Source organism: Chanos chanos, chromosome 1 (assembly GCF_902362185.1).
Source record: "Chanos chanos chromosome 1, fChaCha1.1, whole genome shotgun sequence".
Lineage (NCBI taxonomy): Eukaryota > Metazoa > Chordata > Actinopteri > Gonorynchiformes > Chanidae > Chanos > Chanos chanos.
Window position 1 is genome coordinate 14919711 of NC_044495.1, and position 15491 is coordinate 14935201.

Sequence of the window (15491 nt, forward strand, 5' to 3'; positions counted from 1 at the left end):
CACATTTTGGATTAGCAGGTCTGTGCATGGCTTAACGTTGTCAATAAATCATTTGCATGTTTGGTGAAAGCACTGTTGCCACACTTGGACCCAATTTGGGCACGCTCAGTTCCCTGTCAACTCCTAAGTCCCTGCCAAGGTAAAAGCACTGCAGGGATGTGGGAGGGTGCTGATTTGTGCATCCATCTTAAAAGACATGCAAAGTCAACAAACATTTCTCTTCACCTGCCAGTAAACAAACAGGTGTTGATAACTTACCCTGAAGAGACTGCTGGCCAGGCTGTGAGCGAATGCGTCCTTCCTATCACCATCCTGCGACCTCTTCATCACAGCATCAGTGATCCTCAGCAGCACCTGCAGCATCTGCTCCCTAAAAAAATACATGCCCCATAATGTGGTCCCTTGGGTCAACACATCAGTCAAGGTGTACTAGTTAATGTGTTTATGTTTATAAGTGTGTGTGTGTGTGTGTGTATGTGTGTGTATGAGAGAGAGAGAGCGAGAGACTAACCAGGTCTGTCTGTTCATGTTTTGCTCCATAATCATGCGTCTGTAGATGCTGAGAACTCCTCTACAAACATCCACCTGATCTTGCAGCAGCTTGGGCACATCCTGACATGGCTCCAGCAGAAACACACTCGCCGAGTTAGTCAGAAACACCTAAAACACACACACAAACACAGATCTTTCAGCCTCTATGGGATGCATCATCTCAGTATTTAGCAAGGGTGCAAAAATCAGCTGCTTGTGGAGGATTTATTTGTAAAGACATTTGAGTTATAAATATCAGCCTATCTCATGGGTATGAGAGAAAATAGAGCATCCATGGAAAACAGGTTTGCTGTGTGTCTTCATGGATTAGAGTGAGTGTGATTGTACCCGAGGTCTTCATTAGTCTAAAACTTGATACTCAACCTAAAATGGAGTCAATGACCTTGCACCTGAAATAAGCTCAAAAATTCAGGCCCAACATGAGTGAAGAAAATGGCACTGTAAGAACGGGCTGCTGACTGAAGACACACCACTATAATGATCATGTGAAGTTACAGGCAGAGCTATTAAGAAACAGCAGAGTGTTGAAAGTATTGGTACTGAAGAGTTTAAACGGGGTATGCAACTTTTAAAATGCACAAAAAGCAATGCATGCCTGACAGTCAAGTTCCTCAGTATTTCAGGGACAACCCACCAGACCAGTAACCCATTCAGACCTGGACCTGAAGCCAGTAAAGTCTGTGGTCAGGATTTAAGTTCTCAGAGGTCCACTGGGACAAGCTTCTGTATGCATGTGTGTGTGTGTGCGTTTGTGTGTGTGTGTTTGTATGTACCTGTAGGGTAGGCTGCAGTCCAGCCTTAATTTGAAGATTCTGCTCCTCAGTCAGACAACCTCTGTTGATTGCACTGCTGAAGGAGTATGTTCGACCCCAGCTGGATGACCTCTTATGGCCATGAGCCTCCGCAGTCTGAGAGAGAGACACATAGAGAGGGGGAGAGAGGGAGTGGGAGAGAGAGAGAGAGTGTCATGGGCTACTTGCTGAGTCAGAGATGCTTTATTCTTCACGATACTCCTGATCTGTTATCATACGTGTGTGTGTGTGTTTGTGTTTCAAAGGGAATACCTCTGATTGTGTGCTGTCAGTTTGTGTGACTATATGCTCTTCCTCTCCCTCCTCCTCCTCAATGAGTTTGTCAGGCTCATTCATAAACTCAGGCCTCTCCTGTAGGATCCACTTCCTGTACACCTTGATGACTTTACGGGTTGCTGAGGCCTCACAGGAGGGCAACAGGAAGGCCTACAGATGTACACACAACAGCAAAAAAAAAAAACATTCAGACATATATAATTACAAAAACAGACACTATTAAAACACACACAAACCAAAACAAACAAACAAACAAAAAAGAATGAACAATTGAAAATAGCAATAAGACAAAACAGTTGTTGGCAGAGAAAGAGCAAATTCAAACATTCAAAAAATGTGCATGCATTATAACAGTTCCCAAGACAGGTAAGACAACAGTATAAAGATGCGATAACAAACATGAGCTACACTTGTCAGTGACCACATACTGCTAACCACAGGAATAGAGTCTGTCCTCTAGATGGCAGCACAGTATATAAAATGTTTGTTCTGTCCCTGAGTAGCTGGAAATTTTAAATGGTTATCACACAGTACCTCTGTGTGAGGTAACCAACTGTCAGAAGGAACTGTATCTATAATCCTCTGATAAAAATCCTAATGCAGTTGTTAAAAATTAATAGAGCTGATATACACGGTACTGATAACACAACACATATTGAATGGCACACAATTAGGTTATGTGTGAGTGTATTTTTGTCTGCGCCTGACCTGATGGAAGACCTCATTGACAAAGTTGACATTATCTCGTGTGGAGAGCAGAATGGAGTAGACCATGTCATAAACAGGGCGATGCTCCTCCTCTATGCTACACATGCTGGAGTCACTGGGCCGGCGGTCTGACAGCGTGCTGCTGTTTGAGTGACTCTTCTCTGGGTCTGATGGTCCAGCACTGGCCTCTGCATCACCACTCTTCTCCTGACTGCTGCTGCCTGCAGCCACAGTCTGATGGTGAAAACAAACAACAGGTTACACAGTTCCTTTCATACAGTTCCTCTCTGACAGCAGGTTGGGTAAACATACAGTAACCACACTCAGAGGTAATAATGCCTTTTTGGCTGTGAGGGGCGTATGAAGAATGGAGTGACACACTGGAGTTAATAATTACTGTCTCTTAAAGCTACTCTGAGTCTTCCTCAAGAGAGCCAGCCTATTCAATCAGTGATACTGACAGGAAGGCACTTATTACCAGAATGTGGTAAAATGAAGGAGTCTTTTGGTGATGAAGAGGCAGAAATGGAGCAATGCTACTCAGTGTGAAAAAAGGGGGAAGAGTCAAGGTTGTTTACCTGGATGATTTTAGGGAGGACTTCTGTGCCATTCTTGGTGCTATGGGTGGAGCTAATGTACTTCTTCTCCAGGAAGAAGTTGACAAGCCAGGTGATAAAGGCAACACGGGGAGCCAGGTACTGGTCACGTGTAACATATGTACTCTCACTGTTCCGCGTCACTGGAACATACAAGGGCTTCGGCCTGTGGTGAGGCAGATCTGAGGGAGGGAGGAGAGGTGAGGGAGGTGAGAGAGTGAGAGAGTGAGAGTAAAAGGGGAGAGAGAGAGAGAGAGAGGGAGAGAGAGAGAGAGGGAGAGAGAGAGAAAGATGGGGATGGAGACAGAGAAAAATGGCTCTGTCAGCTGGAACTGCTCATCCCAGCTCCTCTATATTTAAACATTTATCCAGCTCTGAGAATGTTTTAGCAGATCTGTGGAATTTAATCCTCGCTTTGCTTTCATAGAGTGAGGGAGGATATCAAAGGACATGCCGCCAAATTCATAAAGAGCTTTTTCAAGAGGTGCCTCATGAGTTAATTGGCAATTAACTGCTAAAAGCAGCAGGAGGAGCCACTGAGCTTAAAGGTGAAAATGCCATGAATAGGATAACAGAAAGACACTGAAATGTCCACAAATATCCGACTACGTGAGCATGTCCAAAGCCATTACTACACTGGACAAGCCTAATTTTAATGATCTTGTGGTTAATTATAAATTGCTTATCTTAAATTGCTGCACAACAGTCTACTACAGCAAAACAACAACAACAACAACAACAACAATAATAATAATAATAATAATAATAATAACAACAACAATAATAATAATTAGTCAAGTTCCATTACAGTGATATGAAAAACAATGTTTTACCACAATCACATAACACAAAATACACACATACACACATGCATGCACATGCACACACACACACACACACACACACAGTGCTCACCCAGCTGAGGTTTGTAGAGGTTGGTGAGCTTGGTGAAGGAGGGGAAGATGTGTGGCAGGTAGTACTTCTTGAAGAGGGAGAACAGAAACCTGAAGCCTGAGTCCTGGGAGTCTTTATTTCTCCACTCTAAGCTTGCCGCCTTTAACAAAAAACACCAGTTTACAAGTCACAAAGAGACAACAGGAGACAACCAGTACATCACATTATATGAATATGTGTCTTTTTTTTTTTTTTTAGTCACTGGGTGAGGGAGAAAACTGCAAGAATTATATATGAAAACTACAAGGATTACATCAGAGCATGCTGCTAGAAATTCTGATGATATCGTTATGTTGAGTATTTCATAGTATTAGAGCATTTCTGCTTGGAGACAAGCGAAACAGATTCTGATGTTCATAGAGAGGGTAAAATAATGCTTCATTCAGCATCTCATTCAGGAAGCCAAGACATTACAAAGCTTGTATATTTTTGCCTTGTTACCTGGACCACCATAAACTTCAGTAGAGTCTGGAGGATGTAACATGTCTGGTCATCTGCCACCTTTTCCCCGGGTACAGCGGGCACCAGTGGGGTAATCTCCTCTGGCACTATCTTGGCTACATGGATATAAAGAGATAACACAGCATAAATAGGCAGCAGTTCACGTAACAATGTCATTCCCAGTAACCATTGGCTATATGCTCTCTTTGAAAAATAAATAAATAACCTTGCAACCCCTGAGCAAGGGCTGGGAGGGAATTTATTACTTGTTATTCTTTGTCATGGTAAAACGATCTTTCATTACCACTATATATTACCAAATGATTTTAGAAGTAACAGAAAACAACAGATCAAGACGAAACATACAATGTTAATATTTATATTCACATCTGTTAAAACACACATCTGTCTCTCAACTACATCCAGTGATTTTAATAACTGACAATAAATGACACCTGACACATGCAGTCAATCTAGATGGCTATGAGAACATCTGAGTAAGAGAGAATGCAGAAGAAAGGATGTAAAACCAAGTGAAAGAATGAGAGAGAGACTGAGAAATGAAGAGTGAGTGAAAGAGTGAGAAAGATAGGCGAGTGTGAGTGACTGAGAGAGACTGTGAGGCAGAGGGAGAGTAAATGTTTGTATGTTCAGCTGTGGTGAGGATAATCTGCTCTGATGTGAAATGCCAGGGGAATCCACTCCTGCAAATTACTGCACTACTGTCTGGCTTTTAATGAGCGGTCACCCATTCTCTAAGGTGAAACTGGATTATTATAACCTCTTAATAGAGTTTCATCACAGTGGACCTCAGCGCTATTATTAGACGGCATAAAAACCTTCATTTCTGAGGATGAAAAAAAAAAAAAAAAAAGCTCATAAAATGAACTGTAGGTCCATGAGTATGAACAAGTCAAGATGTAGATTTAAGCATACAAAATACTGTTCTTAGACTGGAACGAAGATTTATGAAAACAAATATGTGTCGACAGGTTACACGGCTATTTCACATTTTCTCTGCTTCCTTAAGCTTCTACGGACTGCCCGGGGGGAAACAGGCATGCCTCCTAAGCCTGAGAGAGCATGGTATGTCTTTCTCCATGGCAGAAATGAGGTTATCGTCTCCGTGAGCAAATGAAAATCTTTAGGGAAAGGGTTTGAGTTGTGTTGTTTATAACTGCGTGTGAGTGTATGTGTGTGTGTGTGTGTATGTGTGTGTGTGTGTGCGTGCGTGCGTGTGTGTGTGCATGTGTGTGCGTGTGTGTGTGTTCGTTTCTTTCTGGTCTGTATCTAAGTGTGTAAGGGATTTAGTCTCACATGAATGGTCTTTGCTATCAGTCCACAGCACTCACAAATCCACCCCAACTCAATTATCACACACTGTAGGTCAGGACAAAACACCCCCCCACTGTGTGAAAGGGTGTGTATGTCTGGTTTGTATGAGAATGAGCTGTGTACGTCGATGCGTGTGTGTTTTCTGTGTGTGTGTGTGTGTGTGTGTGTGTGAGGCCTGCGTTCTGCCCACCATCGTGTGTGTGTGAGAATGGGTTGTAGATGATGGTGTCCAGTGTGCAGGGTCCTCGTGACGAGGGCACGGCAGGGAATCCTGGCACTAGACAGGCGAAGATTAGAAGCTGCTCTTCATCACAGTTATTCTGCAGAGCCTGCAGCCACAGCAGGAACAGACGAATCCCCTCACAGCGGATCTACACACACACACACACACACACACGGACACAAACAAATGTTATAGTAATAGCGTGAAAGTTATTGTGCATTTAATCTATTAAGCATTTGGATCTCTGCAAAACTACCATGATTGCCTTAGGATGTGCACCTGTTATTTAGCATATTTTGCAATGAGTGCTGTATTAAGTGTACTGTCTGCTGCATTATGTGCAGTAATTGATATGTGTAATAGCCACAGCGTCGTGTGTATCAGCTGTTGTGCTCTGTGTAATATCCATAATATTCTATGTAATAACTGCTGTATTGTACATGCTGGCTGTTGTTTTATATGTAATTACTGTAGTACAGTGTCTCTGTTACATATGACAGACCCCTCATACAATCGTGAATGTTCCACCTTACCTTAAATGAGTTTCCAGTGTGCAAAAGCTTTTTGAGAATGGATCCTGAAAACAAAAACAAAAACAAATCCCTCATAAGTGAATGACACTATGCTAACAGACATTTACCAAGTAAAAATGAGCTAATGAAAACTGATAGACTTAATCAGTCTAGTGGAAATCAGGTGTATGTGTGTATGTATGGATGCATAATGTATGATGTGTGTGTGTGTGTGGTTCTGCTGCATTAATGTCTGACCTTAATTAGACTGTCACTATAATTCAAATTCCATGTTGGTACTTATTATAAGAATTTAATTATAAATAAGAAGAAATTATAACAAGGTCTGTGTGTGTATATGCGCGCGCGCATGTGTGTGTGTGTGTGTGTGTCATGTGATAGAAACAGCTACAAACTACAGTAAATGATAATATCTGCAACTCTGTGCCTCCACATCAGCTCAGTTTTACCACTGAGCCCCTGATCAGACGCCTAACACAGTACCAACACAGCAGCAGGCAGCTGTGAAACGTGATTCTGAACAATGCGGCATCTTTATTTTGATGTAGGGTACTTTTAAAGCAAAACAAATCAATCCACCTGAGGATTAAAGTGTGAATGACAGATCTAACAATGTGATTTTGTGTAGCAACCGAGCATCAGGAAAAGGATCAGTGGTGGTATCCGTGAAAATAAACCCAAGGGTGAGTGGTGACGCCAGTCTACGCCTCAGCGTTTGGGCAAAAACGTGCCCAGAGAATGCAGGATTCTAATTGAGGTTATCACTTCCTCCAAGGGTCCTTCAATGGGGCAGAGCGAAACCAAGCGACGAATAATTCAATTAGTAATTTGCATTTCAAATGAGAGTGCTCATTTGCATTTTTTCATTTCAACCAGCTCTCTCTTTCCAAGTTTAATTATTTTTTCTCACACGTCAACCGTTTAAGCCAGGTTATACTGATTACCCTGTGACTCCACAACTGATGGGTGTGTGTGTGGAAGATGAAGAAAGAGGCTTAAATCAACAGGGAACAATTTACACAAAGAGCCACTGTATACGTGCTCAGTTGGACTACTTAGAAACACTACCGGACTCTCAAAGAATAATTGAAATAAATGCAGCAATTTTTCAAACAGGACATAAGCCAAGAATCAAGAACCAATGTCCCAGGGAAATGCAATTTTAAGAAAATCAACTCAGGGCACATTTTGAAGAGAGGTTCCTGGGTGAAAGCGCAAAGGCCAGTTTGGTCAGGACACCAGTGTGCTGGTCCACACAGAATTTTGGCCCTGTTATTTCTGCAGGAGGTAGCTACTGGACAAATTGAAATTGCAGACCTGAAGAATTTAAGGCTTGAAAGGCCAGAAAAAATAAATGCAAATATAATTTAGAGGCACTTTTAAAACAACAGGGATGTAAATTGTATTATGATGCGAGAATTACATGACTGACTAAAAATAGATAGCGGCTCCCTCGATAGCTTATTATTAAATGTCATCAATGTTGTGCAGTTTTCAAGAATTTTTGCATCAGTTGGACAAAAAAGTGGATGATCTACCATTTTATTATCAGCTGTTCATAAAGTTTAAGAATTATTGATTTTCATCAAATACAAATAATGCGTTAAAACTTGAAGCTTTAGGTAAAGAGTTACCAAGAAAGCATGCTAGAATGTGTGCATGATTAAGCTAACCAAGAATCTTTTTGTAACCTCCAAAGCCCTGTTTCAGGACTCCACTAAAGATGTCTCATATCTGAGGACCAACATTGGCACTTACCTATACTATGGAACTGCCAACGACTGTTAATTTTTTCTGGAAGCAGCTGAAGAACTTTCTGGAAAACAACAGAAGAAAGAAAAATACTCACGATCACGGAGCATGATCATGCTATTGTGACTGCTGGTTGCAGGAGTAACTGGTAGTTCTCTGTTTCACTGAACATTTCACAGAAAAGTCAACAGTCAGAAGTTTAAAAATGTAAACACTATTTAAAATGAGCTCCATGGCATAGGCTGCCAGTTCTTTAACCTTCCCAATTAAGGAACACTCAAAGACATTTTATGATTTATAGGACTATGTCAGAAAACGATTTATAGTGACTTGAGGAGAACGAGTGATGTTATAATAAAAGCACACATATATGCTGTGGTGAAGAAGGTCAAAAGATCAAAATACTGACTCTTAAATGACTGTAATGTAGAAGCAGTGTTCTCAGGGAGCAGCTAAATACACAAATTTAAAGTGTGACTATGTTCAGACCTCATACTATGAATGAGTATGTGCGTATGTGTATAGGAAAAGACCACAGAGAGACCACAGTGTGATGTAAGCAGTGTGTCATCATTTCTCCACCACAGCCTTGATGAGTCAATCATCACTATGACCTCAGCACATGACCCCAGTCTGACAATCTAACACACGCATACTGTGTCCCAGTGCGCTAGTGCAAAAACAGCCTGAGAAAGCTAGGCAAACAGCCAAGGCATTGGCATTACCCGAGAGGCATCATGGGTAATGACAGCATATGATATGGTTCAGCGTATCATGAACTTATCACACGTCTATAACACGCATGAAGATGGACGCATGGGACCAGAACTGTCAGCACAAACACAACACATATATACACACATAGACTGGAACAGGCAATCACTCAAATAATCCTCTCTCTCTCTCTCTCTCTCCCTCTCTCTCTTCCCTATGTTTCTTTCACGTCTATCTATCTACGTCTAAGCTGGGACTGTAGGTGTGACAGGCAGGAGTCACTCAACATGCCTGAAAAAAGACATCACGCCCTGTCATTTCACCAACACTGATCTTGTGTGTGATGGTGCATGTGTAGGAGCCCCAATGCCCCATACTCACTGACAAACTCACTGTGTGTGTGTGTGTGTGGAGAACAGTACAGGATTACACACTGTCACTGGTTTGAAGAAGCAGACACATTACTGTGATGTGATAAACAGTGGGGGTGTTGTATAAGCCCTCACACAGGGGGTCTGTGACTATAAGCAGTAGTTTCAGTAATGCTACGGGACTCTGTGAACACAGGTAGGAAACTGGCCCCCCGCGGTGGTGGAATAGCAGGTAGGGAGGATTTGTGGATTTGAGCCGGAGCTGTGGAGCCAGTGATGGTCCATACGAGCGAACGTTAACATTGTTTCTCTCTAATCTGCTGCTGCTCTGCACACATAGAAATAGAGCATTACTGCCGTCTGTCTCAGCTCCACCTGCATTTACATGATCCGTTCCCAACGCAGCTAAAACACGCCACGCATGACTGAGAATATGCTGGAGCTAAAGCCAGCCCACACTAGGGGATTTATACATACCTCCCCAAAAACAACTCCCTCAGTCTCCCAAGCCCTCTTCCCCTCTACCCACTCCACTGATGGGAATTATGTCAGTGGTTGGAAAAGACTTAAATACATGCTAACTTCACTGTGAAGGGGGCTTAATGGTAATTGAAATAGCCTGGTCACCAAAAAGCTGTGTGTTCAATTCCTGACCATGATGGATTTCTGTTAGTTATTTAATCCCAAAATTACTCCAAAGATGTGCAACCTCTGACATAGAAAATCATTCTAAATTGATCTGGATGAGAGTCTTGGCTAAATGAATGAACATATCTATCGGGCAACAAGCACTTTGTAAACATGCAGAAATGCCCACTGGTGTGCCATTCATGTGTGAAAAACCTCCATTTTTTCCTCCAACTTGGTGACGACGTTGACTTTTCAAAAATTTTATATACAAAACAACCTACACTTTTGAACTTTTAAGTACAAAGTGAGCGAAACCACAAGCTCTCACTCCGTTCCACATTATAAATTTTAGGGCAAACAAGGAGACTAGAAAAATGCCTTTTCAGCAAAACAGATCCTTATTTCACAACTCCAGACACATTTTACAGGCTGGTAATCATATGACATAACAGTACAAGCAGACAAACGGCTCAAAGTTCATGGTCAGCGTGCAGCCTATGCTACGAAACCAGCATGTTTGAATACGATGTTTGGAGCAGCTCTGAGCTCATTACAGATTACATTAGTATAGTTCTCAAGCTATAATCTTTTGAGTGTGTATTGAGTCAGTCAAATTCTAAGGAAAGAGTCCACACAAATTTAACAACACCATTATGATGGGCATATGACTTCGCTCCTCAATTGAGATATGTTCAATGATATACATATATTTCTAAACAAACAAGTTATGACTGCTTTAAAGCCTGTGTGTGTGTGTGTGTGTGTGTGTGCGTGTGTGCGTGTGTGTGTGTGTGTGTTCCATATTACTGAGGGCAGACAGCAATATACAGGTTTACTGAGTTGTTTTTCTTTGCAGTGAGGGGAGACTATATTCCTCACTGTATGTGGTGATAATGGTAAAAAGATTTTCAAGATCCTCAAAAATTATTCACAGCAAACCATGAAATTACATAACTGACATAGACTACATGCACTGAGATCATTCTAAGCCTATTTGTGTGCTGTGTATTGTGTATTGTATGTGTGCATGATGTGTGTGTTATGTGTGTCTGATGTGTGTGTGATGTGTCTGCATGTAAGAAGACCAGGCTTGGGCATGTGTGGTTTTGGGTATATAGAGAATTGTGTGCTTTTCGTATGTAACATTGTACATGTGTATTCTGAAGCTTTACTGTGTGTGTGTGTCTGTCTGTCTGTCTTTGTGTGTGTGTGTGTGTGTGTGTGTGTGTGTGTGTGTGTGTGTGCATACGCGTAATGTAAAAAAAGGGAAAAAATACTTGTACCTGTATGATGTTGCTCAAATGCACTAAGGACAGGCTGTATGTTAACCAAACTAGATTACTCATTTACATGGCAAACAAATTTACAGGCTTCAGCCTTCATCTAAATATAGAACCCGGGACTGAGTTTACCATCTGTAAGAGCCTGTGAGGCCACACACATTAAACAGAGGACTTAGTCACAAAACATGACTAACAGGTCTAAGATATTTATCGTAAACACAATCAAAACCTGCCATATTTGCATGTTATGACAAAATGTTCAGCTGGTGGTGGTGGTGGGGGGGGGACAAGGACAATTCATTCAAATGACTGAGACATTTAGTCCACCATTTTCAAAGCCAGAGAGCATCTTGTCTAAAAGGATTTCAGATGAACCAGTTCTATTCAGTCCGTGCTTAAGAGAAGCTGCCAAACTTGGGGAGTTAAAACAAGCGGTGTGTTTCCTATTCCACCCAGAAGGGGGCAGCACCACAATATATAAATGAATTCACTGTTTTTCTCTTCAGCATGTTTGTCTAACATCAGTCCTCCTGGCAAAACCTCACACACACAAACACAGAGAACACAATTTATGATTAAAAAAAAAAGGTATAACACGAAAGGACAAAAATAAGATACCAACAATATCTCATCAATATCGATATATTTTGTCAATATCAATATTTTATCAAACTGTCTTGTTAAATAAAAAACTCTGGTTGGCAAGGAGTTGAGGCCCTATATACACAAATCATACCATGGAATCAGACTTCATCAAAATAATGACTGCTCACCTTGAGGGAACACAGAACAAAAATGTATATCTGTATCAGATATGCATATCTCAAATTTCATTTTGTTGTATTTTATACGTGAATTCTAATCTTAACTGTGGTCGAGAATGACAAAGTGTGCCTGTCAGCATAACAAATAAAAATATCAGTGCGAACTGTGTGCATGTGACTGCAGTGTGCTAAATCAAGGTTGGGAACTGGCAGGGTTATGAGAGGGGAAACACAGGTCTGGCATGGGTTATGAGAGGGGAAAGCACAGTTTAATCTCACAATAAACACTCAGCTTCAGAATACATTTTCATTAAAAACAAAAACAAAAAAAAAACAGACTTTATCTTAAAACCTAGACACCAGGTCATAACAATAATGGCATAAATATATTTCACTGACAAAGCACAATACTATCACTAAAAAAGACTCTGAATTTTACTTGAACTATTTTTCGTTGGCATCTGGCATTTAAGCTCAATATTATTGATCTAGTGAAGGGGTGCTTGTTACTGATAAAACAACAGTGGACTCACGATAATGCTATCTGAAAGCCCAAGTGCACACAATCTATTCAGGCACCCACATCTCAGTCTAAACTCCCCTGTGGGTGTCACAGGCTAATGGGCTGTTCCAGCGAAAGGGGCTACATCATTTGTTCCAACAGACAAACAAACAAACACACACACACACACACACACAAACGTATATACACACACAAGCAGTTCCTTGACAGCCAGTTATATGACACACACTTTTACTCATGTCCTACCTGCGCCACTGTCGCAGCTTTTCTACAGGCTCTAACCGGAAACAGGCTTTAACAGGCATCAGTTACAACCAATCAGCTTTATACATGAGCACCAACCATACTTAGAGCCAATCAGTTTTCCCTCAGAACCTCAACATGAAGAGAGCTTATAAATGGTCTATGAGTACATCATGTTTTCATATTTTCATATAACATGCTATTTAATGCGACATATTTCCACCACTGATCCCCCTACCCTGTCCTCACCAGTGGGTATAATTATGAGCTTAACATCTGGTTTTCAGAGAATGCTGTGCGACCATCCACAAGAAAATCAGTAGTTTTCATCAAAACCATACAAAAAAATCAAATAACCTATTCAGGATAAGATATCCCAAAGATATGTGGTCAGTAAACAGCTAAAGCCTTATGATTTTGATATGGGGATAAACACCGTCAGGAGGCCATGTATCACTGTGGTCTCATTTAAGAAGCATAAAGGACTCTGAATCCAAAGGTGTTCTGTATTTAATCCCCAGTCTAGTCAAGGCCACATGCACAGACACACTTGGCACACTTGGCAACCAGCACCTTATCATGCGTTGAGAGCTGAGAAGGAAAAGTTTAAACACAGACTGGACATTCAGAGACGTTAGCAGTGACCTCTCAGGTTCAGTCTGTCATGACTGAGGTCAAAGGTCTCGTAAGAATGTGGTTTCCTGAAAGGTCTCATCACGTGTCATTACTAAGAAATCTCTGCTGATTCATGGAAATGTTGCTCTGAGGGTCAAAGGTCAGCTTGTCCCACAAAGTCAACGATGAAGAAGCAGAAGTAGACTGAGTTAAGCTAAGCCATGCTAATGTCCAGTCTGAAACAGAGTTAAGCCATGCTAATGTCCAGTCTGAAATGTTGTGGACCAGCTGAGACTGTGGCAGTGCAAACATCATTTTCTCAGATTCAAAAATTGCTTTTAGCCATGATACTTACAATGGTCCATCTTTGAATCTGTGGACAAATGCTAATGTTCACTGGGGGTTTAGGCACTGATTGCTGTAAAACTGCTTTGAGACAACTTTGATTGTAAAAAGCGCTATACAAATAAACTTGAACTTAAGGCTAATAAAGGCTAATTTACAAAGGAACCAAGAGGGGGCTGAATCTGGCTCTCACTAAAAATGATTAAACCTGCTGATCTGAGACATCCTGTGACAAACAGAACGTCAACATCAGCAATAATCTCCCATTTCTCTCCATGTGATTTTTGCCTGCTTTTAGTTGACATTGCCACGGCACTCATTTGCAGTGTCAACCGCGTTTACCGTGACAAAAAAAGGACAGTTTACAGACAGTGACTTCAAATGAGTCTTTTAAGACACTGTTGTTAGTGTAAGTGCTGCCGGGAGGAGAACAGCGATGGAGTGCCCATGCAAATGTCTCAGTGGACAGACTGTCTCCCTTGTGCCATCAGGGACTCTTTGTCTGTGGGTATATGGCACCTGTGAGAGAGAATGACCGGGTGCTCTGGTCTACTCACACAGGGCACTGAGGAGGTAACAGAGAGCTTGGGTGGGAGAAGAAAGCAGCCATTATATGCCCATCTGGGCATGAGAGCTGAAAGCTAATGCTAATAACCATCAAAAAGCTTCAGAGGCTGTATTAAGGGAGCTGTTTAGTCTCCACACACATACACACACAGGCCATGCCATCAATTCAATCATTTTATGAGCTCTTGCTGTCTGCTTGACCACTGTATAACGCACTGTGTGTTTTGGACAAATAAAATTCCTAAATTAACAGCAGTAAAAGGGCTATTCAGAGTAAAGTTAAGACTAACAATGATACCACCAGGGGAGTTAAACTGCCCCCAAATGCCAAAGCACTCATGTGGTTGATATCTATCCACAGCAATAACTGAAAAAGTCTGAAAAATGTTGAAGACTCAGCCATGAAAAAATGTAACGAAGTACGATGGCAGTCAACGATGGGTGAAGAGAATGTGGTCACTAAAAAAATCATGTTAAATCTTTATCTGGAGGGACTGATTTCACAAGAAGATGTGACCCAGGGGGACCACAGCAGAGACAGCTGTGTGAATGAGAGGGTTGTCTGAGCTGCAGTTGGATGTACTAACTGGTTCAACCCCATAAGGAATTAACCTGAGACATTATTGGCTGAAGATGGTTGAAGACAAAGGGTCACCATAACATGGTATTAATAACACACAGAAGATACTGAATGATGCCCGTGGGCTGTATCATAACAAGTGCACTCGCACGCGCGCACACATACACACACACACGCACATAAGCAATATCAAAAACACCATCTACAACAGTGGGTGTCTGGCCTATATTGTGCCAGACACAAAGGGAGAGAGAGAAAGAGGTAGAGGGGGAGGGGAGGAGGGATAAAAGCCCCTCTCATTTCATCTCTTCATTACTGAAACAGCAGCCTAAGGTCTGATCCCAGAGCAGTCGACCCATAAAAACAACCTCATATACCACCTACACACATTTCAGGTAATCCCCTACACCAACATCAACACACAAACACAACAATGCAGTTTAGTAAAGCCAGACAAATTCCTACGGCCTCTCTGTGCTTCCACTCAGACAGGGCTACATCAGAGCTTCACAGTTATGAGCAGATACCAGGAACCCGATACTTAACAGCATCTTGCTGTTTCTAAAACTAAGCATGGTCTGTGGTCGTCTGAGAAATGATGTGGAAGAGAGAAAAGGGGGAATGGGAGATTCCCTGACTGTTATGCTGCATAAAAGCCCACTGCTCAGCATGGC

At 41.7% G+C, this 15491-nt stretch overlaps 1 protein-coding gene across 1 annotated transcript in view; it reads right to left on the reverse strand.

Moving 5' to 3' along the window:
* Window positions 1-15491, reverse strand: part of ralgapa2 (Ral GTPase activating protein catalytic subunit alpha 2) — a 90874-nt gene that overhangs the window by 54322 nt on the left and 21061 nt on the right. Inside the window, exons 4-14 of the mRNA XM_030783778.1 lie at window positions 8189-8246; window positions 6431-6474; window positions 5865-6045; window positions 4340-4455; window positions 3860-3998; window positions 2927-3126; window positions 2349-2582; window positions 1617-1790; window positions 1326-1460; window positions 512-660; window positions 259-370 (exon numbers count right to left, since the gene is read on the reverse strand). Of these exons, the coding sequence (XP_030639638.1) occupies window positions 259-370; window positions 512-660; window positions 1326-1460; window positions 1617-1790; window positions 2349-2582; window positions 2927-3126; window positions 3860-3998; window positions 4340-4455; window positions 5865-6045; window positions 6431-6474; window positions 8189-8246 (1542 nt within the window). The remainder of the gene's footprint in view (window positions 1-258; window positions 371-511; window positions 661-1325; window positions 1461-1616; window positions 1791-2348; window positions 2583-2926; window positions 3127-3859; window positions 3999-4339; window positions 4456-5864; window positions 6046-6430; window positions 6475-8188; window positions 8247-15491) is intronic.